Source organism: Eurosta solidaginis, chromosome 4 (genome assembly GCF_040869045.1).
Source record: "Eurosta solidaginis isolate ZX-2024a chromosome 4, ASM4086904v1, whole genome shotgun sequence".
Taxonomy (NCBI): Eukaryota; Metazoa; Arthropoda; class Insecta; order Diptera; family Tephritidae; genus Eurosta; species Eurosta solidaginis.
In genome coordinates, this window is record NC_090322.1 from 159,085,398 (window position 1) to 159,109,792 (window position 24,395).

The 24,395-nt window shown below is 37.1% G+C and overlaps 1 protein-coding gene across 1 annotated transcript in view; it reads left to right on the forward strand.

Moving 5' to 3' along the window:
- Positions 1–24,395, forward strand: part of LOC137250546 (cholecystokinin receptor type A-like) — a 553,728-nt gene that overhangs the window by 370,164 nt on the left and 159,169 nt on the right. The window contains exon 2 of the mRNA XM_067783530.1: positions 17,380–17,580. Coding sequence (XP_067639631.1) covers positions 17,380–17,580 — 201 coding nt within the window. The remainder of the gene's footprint in view (positions 1–17,379; positions 17,581–24,395) is intronic.

Here is a 24,395-nt window from a genome sequence, read left to right on the forward strand (position 1 = left end):
CTTTAAAGTGGACGAAGAGGTAATGTGTGTCGATTCTCTTTTCACGGGTTTTTTTCCAAGATTGGCGCATTGCGAAAATCTGGTCGATGGTAGATTTACCAGGTCTGAAGCCGCACTGAAAAGGTCCAATCAGCCGGTTCACGGTCGGCTTCAATCTTTCGCACAATACACTTGAATGGACCTTATATGCGATATTAAGAAGCCTGATTCCTCGATATTTGGTGCATTTTGCAGTATCCCCTTTCTTGTTGACTGGGCAAAGAACACTTAGATTCCAACCGTCGGCATGCACTCTTCCGCCCATATTTTGCTAAGGAGCTGCTGCATGCGCCTTACCAACTCTTCGCCGCCTTACCTGAATAGCTCCGCAGGCAATCCATCAGAGCCCACGGCCTTGTTGTTTTTCAATCTGGTTATTGCTATTCTAACTTCGTCATAATCGGGCGGGGGACATATATTCCATCATAATCGATTGCGGGATCGGGTTTTGCATCTCTGCGCGGTGAATTGCTACCTCCATTTAGGAGAGCAGAGAAGTGTTTCCTCCATAATCTAAGCACTCTCTAGACATCAGTTACAAGGTCCCCGTTTTCGTTCCTACAGTCGGTCGCCGCACCTAGAGGTGTACAGACGCTGCCGATGAGATCTCCCCCGGCTAGACCTTAAACCGATTATGTCATAGTGGCCTAGCCAGGTTGTCGCCTTCTCACATTAGCTCACCGCTAAACGGATTTTTAGCGGCTACCCAGAGGATACTTGGCCGCAAGCGACCGGCAGTAGTGAGCTACTTGAACCGCATGCAAAAGAATCGCTCTGGTCATTCCCAGGTGAATGGTGGTCAGAAGCTTTCCAAACTTTCGTGAACTTCTACACACGGCTCCACCCTCCAACCTATATCGCGCCATCGATTTTTCGATAGGTTTTGTGGGTCAGAAAAAAAGTTCCACTAAGCATACCCAAAAATATAATTTTCGAGCCTGCAAAATTTGAGTTTTTTGACTTTTTCTTTGGTTTTTTAGGTTTCTTTCATGACCTACTTAAAAAATTTTCATTTGATTTTAATATTTTCATGTAAACCCTGTCCGACTCAAAATTGTCCGGTAAAAACTTTGGCGATAACAGTTTTTTGAAAAAAAAATATTTTTTGGGTTTTGAGGAGTGTTTTATTGAACAAATTTATATTTTCGCCATTTTTTAAGGGTTTCTTCAGAAACGTCCAAAAGTGTTGCCGATGAAAACGAATTTGTCTCATAGTTCCTATCCCACTTCAAATAATGCGATAAAAACGTTGGCATTAACAGTTTTTTAAAAAAAATTTTTTTTTGGTTTTTGGGACTTGTTTTGGTCGAAATCGATTTTTTTAATTTTCAAGGCTCCAAATCATTTTTTGTGTACATGTTTCCGTTAGACCCACCAATAGGTATACCAAAATGATCAGGGGACGAGCTAAGTTGATTTAGCTATGTCCGTCTGTCCGTCCGTCCGTACGTCTGTCCATCTCCCGTTTGTTTGAACGCAAACTAGTCCCTCATGAAAAAAACCTTAAAAATCAAAGAAAAAAGTCAAAAAACTCAAATTTTGCAGGCACGAAAATTATTTTTTTGGGTATGCTTAGTGGAACTTTTTTTCCTGATCCCAAAACCTATCGAAAAATCGATGGCGCGATATGGGTTAACTTTCGTCCACGCAAATCAACCCAGCTTAATGATTATATTATGAAAACTATCATGAAACTCTCTTGCTCAGAAATCGCCGCAAGTGGGATTTATTATACGTATATATGCACGTAGAAATATGCAGCGAGAGTATATATGCTACAAAAAGAATGTTATGCAAAATATTAAAGAACTTACATGGTTTTGGTCTCGATCGATGACATCAAGCGCCTGGTGAGATGATCGTGGACGAAGAGATTGTTTATCTCTCTTAAGCTGTTGAAATTAAATATCACATTCTTTTTGTGTTTTGATTTTCTCACTAAAACAAGTACACTCTTACGATGTACATTTGTTAATAATATTTTACGTTATTCCAGTTAGATTTATCTCTGAATGCCGGTTTCACTTTACGCCGACAGTGGCGTAGTGAAATTTAAATATAAGGGGGAAGCATTGGATATTTGTTAAAACAAAAGATGTAACAATATCTAAAAAAAAAACTTTTATGGTTTAGGCTACATTTATAGCGAAATTGCGAATTAAATATTTGCTCCTCCTTTTATATGCTACCTTTTACGGCCACCGTGGTGTGATGGTAGCGTGCTCCGCCTATCACACCGTATGCCCTGCGTTCAACTCCCCGGGCAAAGCAACATCAAAATTTTAGAAATAAGATTTTTCAATTAGAAGAAAATTTTTCTAAGCGGGGTCGCCCCTCGGCAGTGTCTGGCAAGCGCTCCGATTGTATTTCTGCCATGAAAAGCTCTCAGTGAAAACTCATCTGCCTTGCAGAAGCCGTTCGGAGTCGGCATAAAGCATGTAGGTCCCGTCCGGCCAATTTGTAGGGAAAAATCAAGAGGAGCACGACGCAAATTGGAAGAGAAGTTCGGCCTTAGATCTCTTCGGAGGTTATCGCGCCTTACATTTATTTTTTATTTTTTTTTTTTTATATGCTAATTAAACAAATTTGATTTTTCATAAATTAATTTAGCTTTGCCTTATTCTTTTTCTCAAACGCATATTCTCTTGTACCATTTTAAGAAAAATTATAAAAATACCATTACAACTACATGTTTAATACGAAATAGCAATTATAAGTTTAATCATACGCTATATAGCTAAGCATAAAAATAAAGCAAATATTCAACCTAATCTAACGCATAATATTTAAATGCATCGGGTCGAATTGCCCATTACTATTGAATCGAAAGAAGATAATTATTGGGCCAATATTATATCGTTTCATATATAAATAGTATTTATCCTTTCTACAAAAATATATGTGTAGTGACTACCCAAATCGAACGCTTCCGCAATATGTGGCAACATCATAGAACAGCTAAGTTTTAGCAACTACATCCAACGCCTAGTAAAACTTTGAATTCCAACTCATATATAATTTGGGACTTTGCCTTTTAAGATAAGACATTGTTCTTTTTAGTTTTGGTTTTATTTGAGTTAATAAATATAGAATAATAACCATAATATTCTATATATGTATATGAACATTGCGAATTCTATTATAAATTTTTTTTTTTTTGTGGCATTTTAAATAGAGCCAAACTTTATTTCGCTTTTTTGTTTATACAATATAATTAATCTGAATCTATATTGGCCTTGCAGAAAACTATGGTAATTATAATGTGCTTATAATATATAAAATACATAAATACTAAGTCAGTTTATTTGAATAAAAATTGATGCAAATGGAATAACCAATGGCTTATGCACGTTATAGTATTAATATAAATCATGATTTATACCAATTTGATTACATTGAGCACATCTGAAGATATGTTCCATCTATATCTATTTTGTACCTAGTAAATTTCCATCCAATTCACTTTTGTTGCCTATTTAGAATGAAATATTTAATTATCAAAACTTATCTGTTGTCCAACTTTTGTGCTAAGATGTAGCAAACTCGTAGATTCCACGTTTTTTTATTGCATTTGTGTTATTCCGGCGGAATTTGTGCATCCCAACGCAGCACTTTGTACGACTTTAATAATTCGTTATGTGGTTAATTGTAAAATTTTTGATTGTTTATGGAGACATAACAAAACAAATATATGCGGTTTATATCATTGTTTTTAAAGTGTCCCGCTTTACAAAATAAAATTTGAGTTCTTTGCTCTATTGCTCACGACTACTCGCCAACGTAGAAAATTTTCAAGCTATCTGTCAAATTCCAACTTAAAGAAGAAGAACCTCTCCCCAGCGGAAGTTTGAGGTTGCTCTTTCTCGTGTAGGTGGTTTGACATCTCTCCACTGTCAAGTTGACAAACTTCACAACTAATGCAGTATCGTTATTAGGGTTGCCATCAAAAGTGGACTTTTACGGTGTCATACGTCGCGCTCACAACCCCACCTTTTTATACACAGCTTTCTTTGCACACAGAGTATATTAACTTTGATTAGATAACAATTGGTTGTACAGGTATAAAGGAATCGAGATAGATATAGACTTCCATATATCAAAATCATCAGTATCAAAAAAAAATTTCTGGCCGTTAACACGATAACTTGACTAAATATTGAGATATCTTCATCAAATTTGGTGCACGAGCTTATCTGGACCCAGAATGGGTTGGTAATGAAAATTATCGAAATCGGATGATAACCACGCCTACTTTTTATTTATATAACATTTTGGAAAACAAAAAAAAACCTGAATTATTTAGTAAATAATACACCTAGAATGATGACGTGTAGACTGATATTGAGACTTTTGATAAAAATTAAAAAAAATTTTTAAACGGCCGTGGCACCGCCCACTTGTGATAACATCAATTTTACAAATATTATTAATCATAAATCAAAAACCGTTAAACCTATCGTAACAAAATTCGGCAGAGAAGTTGGTATAAGGAATGATTTGAAGAAAAATTAACGAAATCGGTTAAGGACCACGCCCACTTTTATATAAAAGATTTTTAAAAGGGTCGTGGAAGAATAAAATAAGCCATATCTTTGCAAAAAAAGAGCTTTATATCAATGGTATATCATTTGCCAAGTGGATTTTAACAATAACCAGGAAAAACTTAAAATTTTAACAAATGGACGTGGCACCGCCACTTTTATGACTAAGCAATTTTCTACGTTACGGAAGCCATAACTCGAAGAAAAATTTACATATCGTAACAAAATTTGGTAAACATGTTTTCCTTATAGCAGGAAATATTTCTTGAAAAAATGGACGAGATCGGTTAAAGACCACGCCCACTTTTATGTAAAAGATTTCTGAAAGGTTCGTAGACGAAAATAATAAGCTATATCTTAGGGAAAAACAGCTTTGTACCAATAGAATTTTACTTTCTAAATTGAGTTATTACATTAAATTGGAAAACACTAAAAGTTTTGAAAATGGGTGTGGAACCGCCCCTTTTATGACTAAGCAATTTTCTATGTTTCGGGAGCCATAACTCCAAGAAAAATTAACATATCGTAATGAAATTGTGTACACACATTTTCCTTATAGCAGAAAATATTTCTAGTAAGAATGGACGGGATCAGTTAAATACCACGGCAACTTAGATATAAAACAAGTTTAAAAGGGTCGTAGACTAGAATAATAAGCTATAACTTAACAAAAAATAGTTTTGAATCAATGATATTTCACTTATCAAGTTTTACTCTAAAAAGGAATGGGAGACATTTTTCTTTTAAAAGGGTGGTGCCACGTGTTGTGTAGAAAAGTAATTTATCTGAAATGAAATGTACAATTGAGGCTCACGCTGAGTATATAATGTTCGGTTACACCCGAACTTAAGCACCTTTACTTGTATTATAAAATTTGACCATCTTTTATAATTTTGCCTCAGAAAAAAATCATAAATTTCTTACTTTTCTAATACGCTTATCTTAATTTCAGTTGTACGTTAGTGTGCTGTAATTCTTTGATACCAAGAACAAAAAAATGTTACGTATACGCATCGGTACACATCTTTTCAGGTGGTATCGATATGTGAAAACGCTTTATTTTGGAAATCGTTACAAAATCAACACTTTAAAATTATGCTTGCTTTTTAAAGTTCTTAAACTTTTAGCATAATGGGTTTGAAAAGTGTAAGCTAGGTAAATTAATGTTTTTCGCTTATCCTCACTTGAAAAAGTCTCGCGGATGCAATAAGAACAATTGCTCTGCAAACCATCATCACTATTAATACGAACAACAAACATAACAACAAATGAAATTACAATAATAAGCACCCTTCACACCGTCTGTTAGTACAAATATTTTAATTGCAAAAGGAAATTATTTGCCAGCAGATGACTACTTATTTTTAATTTAATTTAATTAATTTACTAAACATTTGGTTTTTAATTAAATCTCTCAATCGGCAATTTCACAAATAATGATGTACTTAACGCTGCTAAAGTTTCATTTAAGCAAACAAATATTTTCTTTTTTTTATACCGAGCGGTACTTGTACACAGAGTATTATAACTTTGATTGGATAATGGTTGGTTGTACAGGTATAAACGAATAGAGATAGATAAAATTAACGAAATCGGTTAAGGACCACGCCCACTAGTATATAAAAGATTTTTAAAAGTCGCGGACGGATAAAATAAGCTATATCTTTGCAAAAAAGAGCTTTATATCAATGGTTTTTCATTACCCAAGTGGATTTATAACAATAAATAGGAAAAACTACAAATTTTAAAAAATGGGCGTGGCACCTGTAGTATGATACAGTATGCCTTATACGCCAATGCATTTTTACTGACTCAAATAAACACTTGAGTTCATTCGCATTGACCAAACCATTCAATATGTATGAATCATACATTGAGTTCATTTGCATTGAACAAATCATTCAATATACCGATCAACCAACTTATGCATGAATCATATTGACAATATGTAGGTCAATAATTTGCTGACAAGCATTCCTCACTATTGAGTCATGCACCTTTAGAATGTAAATATTAATGCAAGTATGTATATATGCATAGGTTAATTACTTCTGTATAAATAGTAATGAATTTCTTTAATAAAATGAATAATTATCAGACCTCCAAAGTCAAAACATTCTTTTATTCATTTGTTATATTACACACCGCCCCTTTTGTGACTAAGCAATTTTCTATGTTGTGGGAGCCATAACTCGGAGAAAAATTAGTTCAAAATAGAACCATATATATATATGTACTATTACGCAGTCTTTTATCACAAAAAATGTCTCTTATCAAGTTGATCTGTGTAAGCAAATGCCATTAGCAGTAGGCTTAAAAGATGAAGACAAAATTAAAAAGCAGCACAACACAAATTGCAAAACTTTTCGGGGTTGTTACGCCTAGTTTTTCACTATTATTACATTTAGGTTCAATCTATCATAGCCAAGATTCAACGTCGATTGTAACTTATCTGCAGAGATCCCTCATCGGATGAATCGCAAGCACAGTTACCTTGTAGACATCGTAATAGCTTTCGACAGGGCGGAAAGTAATTTTCTGTATTCTGCAATGTTTAAATCCAGCGATGAACAACACCATCAGGCTTCCGACAAAGCAAGCTTTCAACTTACAAATTCTTTGACCTGATACTGGAGAAAATTATTCTAGCACCAGATCTTAACCAGATTATACAGGCAATTACTTTATATCTATAGCCAGATGAATGGGTTAGGTTAGGTTCAAGTGACTGCCGTCCGCATCGGAGCAGGACACCTAGGCCTTTATAGGCCCATTGTGAAACCACAAGAATTCTTTCCTTCTCTTAATCAAACCACTTTATTGAGTTTGTGAAGCTAACTAAGCGTCGTGCATTGACCTCAGCTATATCAGTTAGATCTAAGGGAAACATCTTGCCCATAAAACGTTGCCTTCTTCTGCAGAGCGCTGGACATTCGCAGAGTAAATACCTAACAGTCTCAGGCTCTTCTTTGTTGCCGCTGCTTCTTCTATAATCATTAAATGGAGCGCTAACCCTTTCCGTATGCGGTCCAATACAAACGTGCTCAGTGAGAAGACCCACAACTAAGGAAAGATCCCACTTACGGAGGTCGAGAAAATCACGCGATCTCTTCTCATTCCATTCCGGCCACGGGAGTTTTACCGTGGCTCATCTATCATAACGCGTCCATCTGTAGATCCTCCTTTATCTTGAGTTTGGAGGTGGAGAGCGGCATACCCAACCTCTTCCAGGATGGCGAAACTGGAAGGGGGTACCCTATTTTATGAATTGGCAGTGAGCGGACATTGTACTTCTGGCACAGTTCCTTAGACAGTGGTGCTGACATCAGGCGGCCGCGAATGTGGGATGGTGCTTGGAAATGTCGCTTGCGATTCTTCCTGCGCGAGGACGTTTCACATTTGTTTTGTTTCATGGTTGTTGTTTACCACCAAACTATTCGCGTTAAAACAACAAAAAACAGGCATTCAAGAGGCTGTGTAGCACAATATATAGCTTCTCCAACCCAATTGTCAACCTCACCTTCGAGCGGGGAATTCCGTTTCACTAACAGACAAGGCTCTTGCGACCCCAAGCTCCTCATGGAACTTGGGAGTGGGGAGGGAGGGATGGCCTGAAGGTTTAATGTTGCCATATAAATTGTTCCCGAGATGGTCGGGCTAGCATCTTATGGCGCTGTGTTACGAGAGCGTACCGGATCTGTATCAGGCAAAGGAACTTCACATCGATAATACTTCCCAAAGCATCCGGGGAGTAACCTCCTCGCTACAACAACAACAAAAACAGGTACCATTTTTTGCAAGCTCATCTGCCATTTCATTACCTGGTATGCCCCTATGCCCCGGAACCCATACCAGATGCAGAATAAACTCTTCAGCCATTACTTTAAGTGATCTGTGACAGCCTACTACAGTTTCAGAATAAGTTCTGACATATTCAAGGGCTTTCAGCGCTGCTTCATTGTCTGAGAAAATATAAATGTGCTTCTGAGAGACTGCCTTCTGCCTTTTTGTATGGTCACAAGCTCCGCCTGAAATACGCTACAGTGATCTGGGAGGCCAAACGATCTTTATATGTCCAATTGTTCCGAATAGACACCCCCTCTATCCATGTTAACCAGTTTATATTCATCTTTGTAGATCTGAATGCTGTCAGTGGGCCAATCTGGGTAATTCACCCACTGTTCCCTGGTTAAAGTTGGTATGTGGTTTGCAGAACTGGATTAAGAGAATATGATCCCCCTGAATGATTTTTTGACTTTCTTTCTTAATTTGCGCTTAACCGTTTAAGCAGTTATTGCCATCAAACTAAGCATCCCAGTCGCTTCTCCGTTGGGCCAGCTGGCACTGAATTGTAACACCAAAGCAACTTAAATTGTTTTTCACCTGGTCTTTCTCTACTACGATATAAACATAAATTGAATAATCACTTTATTTTATTAAAAACCAAACAATAACACGCAAACTTATCCGTACCATCTGAAGAGACGGGCACCGGTGTGTATACGTAATTTTTTGTACTATTTAGTATATGTACGAATACCTAAGCTAGTATATGTATATGAATTGCACACATACAAACATACGAGTGTACCTAATATAAACGTGTTATAAAAAGACTACTAAAATTTGAGCGGACTAAAGATTTTAAAGTGCTTAATATGACCTTGGAAGAATTTTATGTATATTTCTGGCGTTGAACGAATTGCATTAAGTTTCAAATTTGATGACCGTGGGCGAGGCAGCATAGATACGCAGCTTAGTAACAGTTTTCATTGAATCTTGGCTATTACCCGCTATCAAGTTCCAATTACACTTATTCTCGCTGCTTCATTTCTTTACTGCTTTGTGCCAATAAACTAGCCTGGAGGGTGGAAGCATGCAATAGCTTTTCAACCTTTCATGAAAAAGAAATGGACTTTAAGTTTGTCACGAATCTCGCTGAGTTGATTAAGACATGCCCATCTGTATGTCGGTCCATCTGTTTGTTTATCCATTTGTCTGTTTGAACGCAAATTTGTTCATAAATTTTTTAAATGTCATGATAAAATTTGGTGAGATGGTATATTTAGATGTCCTACTAGATATTTTCCGGAAGTGGCTCGATCAGAACACCTTAGCATATATCCCCCATATAACCGATTTTTCCGAAAAAAGGTTTTTTGTTCTATTTTCCTCAATTTATTAGATTGAGGCTTCCAATTTCACCAAATTGTTTCGTGTATAGCACATATTGATGCCTGAATAAATCGTAGAGATCGGTCGTATATATAGCATGAATCCGGTGCAACACATTATTCTGGTAAGAAGCTATTCGAAAGGAATAGATTGGTCGTATAGATAGTATACAGCCCATTCTAACCGATTGTTCAGATAAGAAGTTTGTCGCCATTTCTGACTAATTGTAACAGAATCTTAAAATTTCATATAATACTTACGTATACATCATATATATTTCAGGTAAGATACTCATAGTGGCAACAATCACATGCAGACCACAAAAAACGTGAGATTTTGTGTGAGGATTACCGATCTATTTTTATACCCAGCTCTACTTGTACACATGGTATTATTAGATTGATTGGAACCCGTTTGGTTGTACAGGTATAAAGGAATCGAGATAGATATAGACTTCCATATATCAAAATCATCAGTATCGTAAAAAAATTTGATTGAGCCATGTCCGTCCGTTCGTCCGCCCATCGGTCTGTCCGTTAACACGATAGCTTGAGTAAATATTGAGATATCTTCACCAAATTTGGTACACGAGCTTTTCTGGACCCAGAATGGGTTGGTATTCAAAATGAGCGCAACCGGATGATAACCACGCCCACATTTATATATATAACATTTTGGAAAACAAAAAAAACCTGATTATTTAGTAAATAATACAGCTAGAATGAAATTTTACGTGTGGACTGATATTGAGACTCTTGATAAAAATTAAAAAAATTTTTTTAAATGGGCGTGGCACCGCCCACTTGTGATAAATAAATTTTACAAATATTATTAATCATTAATCAAAAATCGTTAAACCTATCGTAACAAAATTCGGCAGGGAGGTTGCCTTGACTCTAGGGAATGCTTTGAAGAAAATTTAACGAAATCGGTTAAGGACCACGCCCACTTTTATGTAAACGATTTTTAAAAGGGTCGTGGACGAATCAGATAAGCTGTATTTTTGCAAAAACGAGCTTTATATCAATGGTGGATTTATTACAATAAATAGGAAACAATTCAAATTTAAAAAAATGGGCGTGGCCCGCCCTTTTCTGACTACGCAATTTTCTATGTTTCGGGAGCAATAACTCGCAGAAAGATTTACATATCGTAACCAAATTTGGTACACATATTTTTCTTATGGCAGGAAATATTTCTAGTAAAAATTGATAACATTGCTTAGGGACCACGCCCACTTTTATATAAATGACTTAAAAAGAGTCGTAGGCAAAAATTATAAGTTAAATCTTAGCGAAAAATATGATTGTACCAATCGTATTTTGTGCCATTATAACAAGAAATGGGAAAAAATTCAAATCTTGAAAAATGGGCGTGGCACTGCCCCTTTCTTACAATGCATTTCCCAATGTTTCTGGAGCCATAACTTGACGAAAAATTTGGTGTTTAACCGGAAATATTTTCAGCAAAAATGGACTAAATCGGTTAAATCGCCTTCTTTTTATAAAAGATTTTGCAAAATTACGTAGATTCAGGTAATAAGCTATTTCTAGTAAAAGTTGTAAAATTTCGTTAATAGCCCTGCCCTTTTTTTGTAATAACGATTTTTAGTACAATGGTACTTGCGTGTTTATGTTTATTGTTCTGTTATATCTTTAGTTTAAAATAAACATTAGGAAAATCCCCATATCTGAAGGAAAACTGCATTATTACCCGCTCAAGGTCATTGGTATTAGCCTCTGTGTCCTGTATGCGTCTTTTAAATGAAAATTAGTTCAGACTAGAACCATATGTATATGTATTATTGCGCAGCCTTGTAACACTATTAAGCGCACTAAACAAACAACAACAGTATTTCAAATATACAGCTGGGTATGTAGTGTTCCGTTTCATCCGAGCTTAGACTTCCTGACTTGTTTAATTCAAATTTATCGAAAACGTCGCTTATGTATGTACATCTTGTCTCTATATATTACACATCTTATTATTTGTCTGTTTGAACGCAAACTAGTCCCTCAATTTTTGAGATACTTTGATAAAATTTGGTGAGCTAGTATATTTGTCTGTCCGATTGATCATTTGTCTGAACCGACCAGATCGGACCACTATAACAAATATCCCCCGCTATATATATGTACAACCGATTTTTTGAAAATAGGGTTTTATGTAATTTATTTATTATTTCAACAGCTAAAAGATTGAAATTTCACAGAGAGACAACAGATTGTTCAGATAAGAGTTTTGACGTAATTCCTTCCTCTTTTATACGGATAGAAGCTTAAATTTCACAAGATGCTTATACACGCAACATACGTTATTGTCTGAAAAAATTGTCGTATACAACCGATTTTTCAGATAATAAATTTAACAATATCTAAAAAGTCGGTAAGATCGGTCGTATATAAAATATGTCTTCCACACAACTGATTCTTCAGATTTGATTTTGAAATTTCAACACATAAATGTTCAACACCATTCATAAAAGGCTGTCCCGAAAACAGTCCCGCCCTTACTTGTCTTTTTCTATTAAAGTCTTAAGCTAATGTAAATTCAATGGAAAATTTCAATGCAATAGAGACAGAGTCATAGGAAATGAAGCAATATGGCTTTATTTCGCTTCCCATAATAAAATAGTTTTACATGCTAATTTTGGTCTGATTTAGTATCCTTATTTGATATTGGATAAAGTCATTAGGGGACTGTTAATGCTAACAATAAAAATTGTCTTAATCTGTATTGCATCTACTCGGGAATAAGTTTTTTTAAATCCTGCTGAAGAAAAGTAGAGCTCTGAGTAGATACGCTTTTGATGTAGTTGCCTTTGTTGGATTAACCCAGCGTTATTTTCTTAAATCCCTGTCGTGGGCTGCCTTGAATATTTTTTTAGGTTTTAATTGTAAGATGTGACTTTTGGGTTTAGTCTTATGGGGAACTCCTCCAAAGAAGCAAAGGTCACATGCTAAGTGAAATCAAATTTCCTTTTACTTGATTTAAGGAACTTAAATTGTTCATGTTTGCGTAAGCTAATAAAGCTCATCTGATAAAAGAGTGTAGAGCAGGGTAACTTTGTGGGTAATCACAACTGAACTGAGAGAGGCACGTAAGGCTTACGGGAGAGTGGAAACGAGTAGCGTTACTATAATATAAATAATAAAATCTATGACAAGATTTCTTAAGGAAAGTTGTAAATGTTTTCAGAGTGCCAGAAACGTTTGAAGCTTGTAAAACTTATAAGAATAAAAATTGCTTCCCGCTTAGCATAGCTTATAGCGAGCACTCTGCCGTCAACCTAAAGACCTTTTCTGTTTTAGTTAGCAAAAGGATAATGGGTAACCATGTAAACCCAGTCCAACACTAAGACACGCAATGAAAAAATTGTTCTTACTTTCATTCCGGGAATAAGTACTTCAGAGCACTATACCTACTTACTATTTGATGTACCTGTGGCCACACACGTACTCGCTACGGCCTCATAAATTGCAGGCCATAACCAACGTCATGAACGTAAAACGGTCTGAGATGTGAAACATAACTAGCCCAATCTGCTTGAAGAAAAGTAGGGATTTTCACGGCACTTCAGCCATTTAAGTCTTTAAACACAGTCATGCCAAACATTTTCGAACAAACAGAACGCCAAAAAAATGCGAAAATTGCCGAGAGCAGTGTACTATAGTATCGGTTTTATTTAAAAATATTAAGGTTTCATTTTTATATGTATAGATTTCCCCTTCTATCGCATCCCTCAAATGGCGATGAGGTGAGCTTTTGCTAGTTTTCACTGAAATGTAGTTTCATATTACAGTCGCATCCCTTCATGTAAATATCTGGCATTGTGAAAGCTGCAGAACACTTTATGTATGATGGTACCTTATCCTACGTTTTTATACGGTGCCGGTTAGTTTAAGATGGATGACGCTCAGAATCTTTCAGAAAGACCATCGCATATTGTACTGTCATAAGTCTCTCGGAAGCCAATACAACATTACAGCAAGATACCGATGGAGCCTATTGCGACAGCACGAACAAAACATAGCACAATTGTTTGTATGTTCCTAAGAAACTCAGAAATAGCTGCTGAAAAATAGTAAAAAAAATTTACTTTTACTGTTTTTCAGTAAGTTATTCGAAACCTTATATGGGCTGTTAATAAACTAAAAAAAAATTTATTTATATATAATTGATTATGAAATACTTACCATGATAAAATTATAAGAAGGTAACTCCATTCTCCATTCTCTTCCCGGCGCCATAATGATTTTTCGATTTTTAAACAAATTTTAAAATCAATCTCCCAAACTCTGTGGAAATGCAAAACCAAAGGAAACAAACAAAAATTTTCTTTATTTGACTTTCTAAATGCCAGATAAAAAATTTCTGTAGGATTGACACAGGAACGGACAACAAGAAGTGGACAGACCTATTAGTTACGAGATAATACAACTCTACTAACATTAGATACATACGAACGAATACTTGACGAAAAATACATGACGCTGATTTCAAACTAACGAAAACGGACAGTTGCCTACGGACGTTCAACAGCTACATACCGGTCAATTCTCGTATCCTTCTACAATTTAATATTTAAGCTAAACTCAACAAAGCTAAATTCAATAAAGCAGTGTTGTGAGTTCAAAATACATCCAGGTGTTTTATTCAACCCTACATTTCTAAAAAACAAGAGAATATGTTTTGAAGCGTTTACTGTTGTGTGAATTTTTTTTTTTTGAGATATACTGGTTCAGTACATTCCTCGAGATATGGAAAATGGATCAAAGGAAAGCCACGGCACATGCATTTATCTAGAAAGTGGGGGTTCTTTTTCTGCTGATTGTCATACAAATTTCCTTTGTGCGCGGTCAGCAGAATTTCTTTGTCTACTACCCAAGTGCTTCATACAAGCGGCTTGAGGATTTCCTTACGGGTTAGGGGACTTGGAATGTTATCACGATAAGTATAACGACAGCCAAAGGCGACAGAAAAGACAAAGTCACCTCAAATCGTTCCTGATATAGAAACATAATGATTCCGATTTTAGAAATGTACCGAAATTCGGGGTTTTCAACGATAAAGAATTCTTTTCTGCAAGAAAAAACAAATTCGTATGAAAAAACATTTATTTGAATAACATCTAAAAAAGTATTTCTATAGGTACTTCTTATTTTTTGTTGTGAAAACAAAATCAGAATAAAAGAAGTAAGTAAGTCTAAGTCCGGGTGAAACTGAACATTACATACCCAGCTGTACACTTGAAATGCTATTGTTGTTTGGTTTGTGTGCTTAATAGCGCAGCCTTGTAGCGCAATAATACATTGTACATATGGTTCTAATCTGAACTAATTTTTCTTTTATGGCTCCCGAAACACAGAAAATTGCTTAGTCATAAAAGGGGCGGTGCCACGCCCATTTTTTAAAATTTGAAGTTTCTCCTCTTTTTGGAAACACAGGTGGACGGACGGATGGACGGGGGATGGACATGGATCTATCAAATTTTTTTTCGATACTGATGATTTTGATGTATGGAAGTCTATATCTATCTCGATTCCTTTATACGTGTACAACCAACCGTTATCCAGTCAAAGTTATAATATCCTGTGTACAAGTACAGCTGGGAATAAAAATAAAAATGTGAGAGCGGTGAGAATTTTAAAATTCTATCAAACGTCACTTGGCTCTCACCGGTTTGCCTTGTAATATTTTTATCATGATATCAAGGTAAAATATTTTTTTTGCGTTGCTCATTCTTGCTGCCGAATTATTTACAAAGATAAGTGTGAGCTGTAAAAAAATGTCCATGCTGAAAAAAAATTAAGTGTTGGTAAACAAAAAAATTTATAAATTTTACTATTTTTAAGAAGAAGAAATGCGTTGTTTATCTTTAACAGCTATTTCTCCCAATTTCTTTTTGGAGTCATAAGCCACCTTTTCATAGGTCGGGCCACTTATATATTTATAAAGATGTGATATTTCTCTAAGACAAAAAATCATTCTAAGAATATTCACGAGAGTATCCATATATATTGTGGCGAATATGAGCAGCACTATGCAGTTACTTGAATATTCACAACAAAAAAAAAAAAAAAAAACAGCAAACAGCCACTGTTTTTGTTGTTGTTGTTGCAGCAATTAGGTTGCTCCCCGAAGGCTTTGAGGAGTGTTATCGATCTGATGGGCCTTTGCCGGATACAGATCCGGCACGCTCCGGTACCACAGCATCACTAAGTTGCTAGTCCGACCATCTCGGTAACGATTTATGTGGCCACATTAACCCTTCAGGCCATCCCCACCCTCCTCACCCCCAAGTTCCATAAGGAGCTTGGGGTCACCAGAGTTTCGTCTGTAAGTGAAGCAGGATTCGCCGCGGATAGGTGAGGTTGACAATTGGATTTGGAGAAGCTATATATTGCGCTGGCAACCTGAAGGGTTGCGCTACACAGCCCCTTGAATCTGGTAGTTTAGTCGCCTCTTATGACCGGCATACCTACCGCGGGTATATTCTGACCCCCTAACCTGCTGAGGGAAACAGCCACACTTACGTACATGTACACATTAAGGCAAGCAACACTTACGTACATAGAAGGGACGAAGAATATCTCACATACACATATGTAGTCATAAGCTAAGAGAAGAAATAGATACTCACACATACAAACGCATATGGCTAGTAGAAAAGCATAAACTACAAATATACATGTATGTAGCTGAGAAACCAAGCACGATGTGCAGCTATTCTAGAACACATGATCGCGAAACGACTAGTCTTTAGGAGAATTAGCGAACGAGACAACCGAGAGTATAAAAGCAGCGCAAGCTGAGGAATCAGTAATCAGTTTGATTTATGCACGCTTTTGTAAAGTGCGTGATATTGAAATATAATTGTACCACCCCAAAGTAGTCTAAATAAAGACTATTTTGCAACAGTGATTATTGGAGTTATTTATTTGACAATTCAGCGATACGAACGTTAGCAGAAGGTGCAAAATTATCAGAAATCACCAGAGTCCGTTACAATATTATATTTCATTTGTCAGACTTGTGCGTATTCACGTCCCACCTTTACTTAATCAACTCAATATGCAAATGCACTAAATAGCTTTTACCTTGAGACATTTACGTCCCTTGATTTCGAAATGCCAGCTTTCGCGTGTAGTTACCATCACCTCAGTAATTTTTCTCTACTAAAAGTTTTTGATGTTTATATTCTTGCGTTCGAAAATACAATACTACACCATCAACAAAAATTTCTTTGTTAGTTTCATTCAACTGGTAAATACTAATTAGCACTTAGATCCAAAAGATATTCTTATAGAAGCTAAGTGTGCAATAAATTTGTATCTACTTAATAAGATATGCTTCTTTGCTACAGCTAGCGGCAATTAAGTTTTATTTATTTTTGACAAAGCTAACTAATCTAATTTGTTGTGGCTACCAAATATTTTGCATAGTTATTTTAAGAGCATATAAGCAACATACAATTTTGTGGGTTTCTTATTTCCTTTTCGTAATTATGTATTACCGATAAGAATAACAAGTTGAATAAAACTTTGCATTAGTTTCCTTTATCATACAATATAAACTTTAATTTACTACATTATTTGAATAATTTTAACAAAATTTATTACAGCAACATCTGTGGCCGTTTCCTCATGGACTCTAGTAGCAATATCCTGTGAACGTTATTATGCCATCTGCCATCCGTTGAGGTCTCGTACGTGGCAAACATTAAATCACGCTTATCGTATTATCGGTTTCATTTGGTTTGGAAGCGTTTTATGTATGTTGCCTATAGCAATTTTTAGCCAACTAATGCCAACCAGTCGTCAGGGTATGTAAATTATTTACACGTATGTAATACTTCGAAATGAAAGCCACTGTTTTTAAAGAAATGGAAAATATTTTGAAAAATGTTTGGTTTTGGCCAAGTTAAATTTTTGTTTAGTAATTATTAAGAGCTCTATTGGCCATTGAGTTTAAAGCAAGAAACTAAATTTTTCTTGTTTTACTCCGACGCGTTTCGACACGATATTGTGTCCTCTTTAGGGACTAATTATCTTTATTTCAATCAAGAAAACACAGTTATTTAATATTTAAAATAATTACAATTTTTCACGTACATATATTAAATATAGTTACACGAAATTTTTAATGGGTGACATTTATTTACATTTATACAAACATTTAAACACTTAACATTAAAATCAAACATCCAAACTCTATCCCAGCTGTTCATCATTTGTTTTGTATCACAGATTTGTAAGCGCAATTTATTCCATCAACATCTTCTTTGAAGTTCATTGCACATTTTATTTGTTGTTGTAAGTAAGGAAGGGCAACTCTCTTGGATCTCCCGAGGATATATCCAAAGTTGAGATCGGTATCATTCAAAGCTTTATCGTTGCTACCCAACAATTCTCTAAGTAGCTAGATTTAAGTCACCGTTATTTTTGGTGTATGTGGTATCACAACGGAACTTCGTGTTGTCCAAGTGAGCTATCCTTATCAGGGCAGCTACCACCTAACCTATCCTATCCTAAGGAAGGGCAAGTTCGGGTGTAACCGAACATTACATACTCAGTTAAGAGCTTTAGATATAAAATAACAGAAACTAACCATGTAGGAAAATGAACCTAGGGCAACCCTGGAATGTGTTTGTATGACATGTGTATCAAATAAATGGTGGTAATAAGTATTTTAAAAGGGAGTGCTCCTTAGTTCTAAAGGTGGACGTCTTTTCGAGATATCGCCATAAGGGTGGACCAGGGGTGACTCTTGAATGTGTTTGTACGATATGGGTATCAAATTAAAGGTATTAATGAGGATTTTAAAAGCGAGTGGCCATTAGTTGTATATGTGCAGGCGTTTTCGAGATATCGACCAAAATGTGGACCAGGGTGACCTAGAACATCATTTGTCGGGTACCGCTAATTTATTTATATATGCAATACCACGAACAGTATTCCTGCCAATATTCCAAACGCTTTTGATTTCGTCCTGCAGAACTTTTTCATTTACTTCTATTTAATATGGTAGGTGTCACACCCATTTTACAAAGTTTTTTCTAAAGTTATATTTTGCGTCTAGTTTGTTGATACTACCGACTGTTTTGTTCTTATGTATAATTTTCTGTAATCGGTTTTCCAGTCAAAATAATTGGAAAAACGCCTTTATTATTTTATTGGCGACGTTTCGACCGCTTATTGGGGTCTTCTTCAGAGCCTAGTTACAATTTTAAAGAAATTAAAATAACTCAGTTTAGTTTCGCAGTTCTATAGAATTAAAATATATATATGGACATTCGATTGACAAAACATTTCTTACTTAAAAATCTCTGCGTTCTTCTTCGTTTCTTTATGTATACGTGTTTTTAAATAAAACAGTTTGAAATATAAATTGTTGGTTGTCTATTGAAAATAGTAATTTTAAATTGTAAAATAATTTCCGTTTCCTTAATTGAGCAGTAAGGTGACTATGTTTTATTTAAAAAAACGTATATATAAAGAAAAACCTGACAAAGAAGAACGCAGAGAACGCGCAGAATGTCCATATATATAAATAATATATATGTCCCCACTCCGTTGGAAGGACCAGGTGGAAAACGATTTAAACTCCCTTGGTGTGACCAATTCGCGCCGGTTGGCGGAGCGAAGGAGCGACTGGCGCGCCTTGTTGGACGGCCATAACCGTTTAGACGGTTAAGCGCCAATTAAGTAAGTAATATGTAACTTTAATCCTATAGAACTGCGAAAATAAACTGAGTTATTTTGATTTCTTTAAAATTGTAACTAGGCCCTGAAGAAGACCACAATAAACGGTCGAAACGTCGGAAATAAAATAATAAAGGCGTTTTTCCAATTATTTTCACTGGAAACCCGATTATAGAAAATTATAATCCAATTGCCATGTTTTATCACTTTTTCGTATTTGGTATAGATTTATGGAATTTTTTAAAATTTTTCGTAATTTTCGATACCGAAAAAGTGGGACTGGTCACACATGGATTTCTGCCATTTTTTATACCAAGAAAAAGACAGTTCAGATAAGTACGTGAACTAAGTTTAGTAAAGATATATCGATTTTTCCTGAAGTTATCGCGTTAACGGCCGAGCGGAAGGACAGATGGCCGACTGTGTATAAAAATTGGGCGCGGCTTCAAACCAATTTCGCCCATTTTCACAGAAAGCAGTTATCGTCATAGAATATATGCCCCTACAAAATTTCAGAAGGATTGGTAAATTTTTGCTCGACTTATGGCATTAAAAGTATTCTAGACAAATTAAATGAAGGAGTGCAGATAGAGAGAAATTTTCTTTTATTTTTGTATTTTGTTGCACCATATCATTATAGGAGTTGGATGTTGACATAATTTACTTATATACTGTAAAGATATTCAATTTTTTGTTTAAACTTGTCTTTTAAATTTTTTTTTTTTAAAGTGGGCGTCTTCGTCATCCGATTTTGCTAATTTTTATATAGCACATATATAGTAACAGTAGTAATGTTCCTACCAAATTTCATCATGATATCTTCAACAACTGCCAAATTACAGCTTGCAAAACTTTTAAATTATCTTCTTTTAAAAGTAGGCGATGCCGCACCCATTGTCAAAATTTTACTAATTTTCTATTCTGCGTCATTAGGTCAACCCACCTACCAAGTTTCATCGCTTTATCCGGCTTTGGTAATGAATTATCGCATTTTTTATGTTTTTCGAAATTTTCGATATCGTAAAAGTGGGCGTGGTTATATTCCGATATTGTTCATTTTAAAAAGCGATCTGAGATGAGCGCCCAAGAACCTACGTACCAAATTTCATCAATGTACCTCAAAATTTACTCAAGTTATCGTGCTAAAGGACAAACGGGCAGACGGACGAACGGAGGGACGGACATGGCTCAATCAAATTTTTTTTCGATACTAATGCTTTTGATATATTGAAGTCTATATCTATCTCGATTCCTTTATACCTGTACAACCAACAGTTATCCAATCAAGGTTAATATACTCTGTGTGCAAAACACGCTGAGTATAAATACGGATACCATAACGTAGTTATAGAAAAATGGATAACAACAAATATTAATAGAAATGAAAGAAGCAGTAATAATGGAACAACAAACATACATACCAAAAGATTTACTGGCAGGTTTAACAGATAACAAAATATTAAGCACATTCATACCCAAAAACAAAATAAACTTTGCCTCTCGACCACATCTCACACCCAGATCAGTATCTACAAAAATCAAAGACAAAGTAAAGAAAGACCAACAACACAGCGTAATCTAATCTAATCTAATATATATTATAAATGGGAAAGTTTGGATGTTAAGATGTTTGGATGTTTGGATGTTTAGATGTTTGGATGTTTGGATGTTTGGATGTTTGGATGTTTGGATGTTTGTCCAGACGTTTGTCTTTGTGACTCAATAACGCAAGAACGGCTGGACCGATTTGGATGAAATTTTGCACACATATAGCCAATAGTCTAGAAGGATCTACTAGCTATATATTTTTCAAAAGGGGCGTGGTCCCCGCCCCCTAGGAACAGTTATAATTTAATTATTATATTTTTTCGTCTTTGCGACTGAATCACGCCAGAATGGCTACACGGATTTTGATGAAATTTGGGACACAGACAGTAGTCTACTATCGAAATTTTTTTCGAACATGGAAAGAGGGGTGGGGGTCCCACGACCCTTCGAGAAATTATTTTTCATAATTTTTACACATTATAACTTTACGTATACTGCCCTTCACCAATATCACAGACTCAAGGGGTCAAATAAGTCGAGGGCTTACAAAGTAAGCAGTGACACCCTCCGCCCGCCCCCCTTTATCTCCCCCTCTGGTGTAAAATCCATAAATTGTTATAACTCAATCTAAATTTTCTCCTAAATCAATAGTTTTTCGTATCTGGTACATACAGAACGAGATCTAGACAATTTTGGAGGAACGATCAGTGGTCCTCTCCTCTACTCCCGCCATCCGCCCTCCATCAATTGTTTTTATTAGCACGCTTTTATTAGCTTTACCTGTATGTTTCTATCTAACTTTTTATTCGCTCCAATGCGCCTGCTGCCTTATTAACATGGTTTTATAATTACCTTCACCTTATTTGTAATCCCGTAAGGGTCATATCGAGACCTTTCCGGGATCATTTCTGGATGGTTTTCGGGATCGGTCCGGGATTACGCCGGGGTAATTTCGGGACTTTTTCGGGACTATTTCGGGATCATTTTGGGACCCTTCCGGGATCATTTCTGTATAGTTTACGGGATCCGTCCGGGATCCCGTCGGGGTTATTTTGGAACATTTTCGGGACTATTCCGGAATCATTTCGGGACTATTTCGCGATCATTTGGGGACCCTTCCGGCATCATTTCTGGATGGTTTTCGGGATCCGTGCGGTATTTCGTCGGGGTCATATGGGGACTTTTTCGGAATCATTTGAGGGCTCTTCCGGCATCATTTCTGGATGGTTTTCGGGATCCGTCCGGGATATCGTCGGGGTCATTTGGGGACTTTTTCGGGATCATTTGGGGGCTCTTCCGGCATCATTTCTGGATGGTTTTCGGGATCCGTCCGGGATCTCGTCGGGGTCATTTGGGGACTTTTTCGGGATCATTTTGGGGCTCATCCGGCATCATTTCTGGATGGTTTTCGGGATCCGTCCGGGATCCTGTCGGGGTCATTTCGGGACTTTTTCGCGACTAATACGGGATCATTTGGGAACCCTTTCGGCATCATTTCTGGATGGTTTTCGGGATCCGTCCGGGATCCCGTCGGGGTCATTTCGGGACTTTTTCGCCGCTAATACGGGATCATTTGGGAACCCTTTCGGCATCATTTCTGGATGGTTTTCGGGATCCGTCCGGGATCCCATTAGGGTAATTTCGGAACTATTAGGGGATCATTTGGGAACCTTTCCGGCATCATTTCTGGATAATTTTCGGGATCCGTCCGGGATGCCGACGAGGTCATTTCGGGACTATTTCGGGATCATTTGGGATACCTACCGGCATCATTTCTGGATGGTTTTTGGGATTCGTCCGGGATCCCGTAGTGGTCCTTTCGGGACTTTTTTTCGACTAATACGGGATCATTTGCGGACCCTTTCGGCATCATTTCTGGATAGTTGTCGGGATCCCGTCACGGTCATTTCGGGACTATTAGGGGATCATTTGAGGACCTTTCCGGCATCATTTCTGTATTGTTTTCGGAATCCTTTCGGGATCCCGTCGGGGTTATTGCGGGACCTTTTCGGGGCTAATACGGGATCATTTGGGAATCCTCTAGGGGTCGTTTCGTGACTTTTTCTGTTTTATTTCGGGATCATTTGGGGACCCTTCCGGCATAATTTCTTGATGGTTTGCCGGATCCATCAGGGTCATTTCGGGACCATTTTGGGATCATTTGGGGACCCTTCCGAGATCATTTCTGGATCCGTCCGGGATGCCGTAGGAGCCATTTCGGGATTTTTTGTTACTTTTCCGGGATAGTTTTTGGACCCTTCCGGGATCATTTCTGGATCTGTGCGGGATCCCATCTGGGTCATTTCCGGACTATTTCGGGATCATTTGGGGCTCTTCCGGCATCATTTCTGGATAATTTTCGGGATCCGTCCGGGATGCCGACGAGGTCATTTCGGGACTATTTCGGGATCATTTGGGATACCTACCGGCATCATTTCTGGATGGTTTTCGGGATCCGTCCGGGATATCGTCGGGGTCGTTTGGGGACTTTTTCGGGATCATTTGGGGGCTCTTCCGGCATCATTTCTGGATGGTTTTCGGGATCCATCCGGGATCCCATCAGGGTAATTTCGGGACTATTAGGGGATCATTTGTGGACCTTTCCGGCATCATTTCTGGATAATTTTCGGTATCCGTCCGGGATGCCGACGAGGTCATTTCGGGATTATTTCGGGATCATTTGGGATACCTACCGGCATCATTTCTGGATGGTTTTTGGGATTCGTTCGGGATCCCGTCGGGGTCATTTCGGGACTTTTTCTCGACTAATACGGGATCATTTGCGGACCCTTTCGGCATAGTTTCTGGATAGTTGTCGGGATCCGTTCGGGATCCCGTCACGGTCATTTCGGAACTATTAGGGGATCATTTGAGGACCTTTCCGGCATCATTTCTGGATAGTTTTTGGAATCCTTTCGGGATCCCGTCAGGGTCATTTCGGGGCTTTTTCGGGATCATTTAAGGATGGCTTTCAGGATTCGTCCGGGAACCCGTCAGGGTAATTTCTGGACTTTTCCGAGACTATTTCGGGATCATTTTGGGACCTTTCCAAGATCATTTCTGGATGGATTTCGGGATTTGTCCGGGATGCCCTCAGGGTCATTTTGGGACTATTAGGTGAGCATTTGAGGACCGTTCCGGCATCACTTCTGGATGGTTTTCGGTATCCGTTCAGATTCCCGTCGGAATAATTGCGGAACTTTTTCGGGATCATTGGGGTCCCTTCCAAAATCATTTCTGGATGGTTTTTGGGATTCGTCCGGCATCCCGTCAGGGTCATTTCGGGACTTTTTCTCGACTAATACGAGATCATTTGCGGGCCCTTTCGGTATCATTTCTGGACAGTTGTCGGGATCCGTTCGGGATCCCGTCAGGGTCTTTTCGGAAC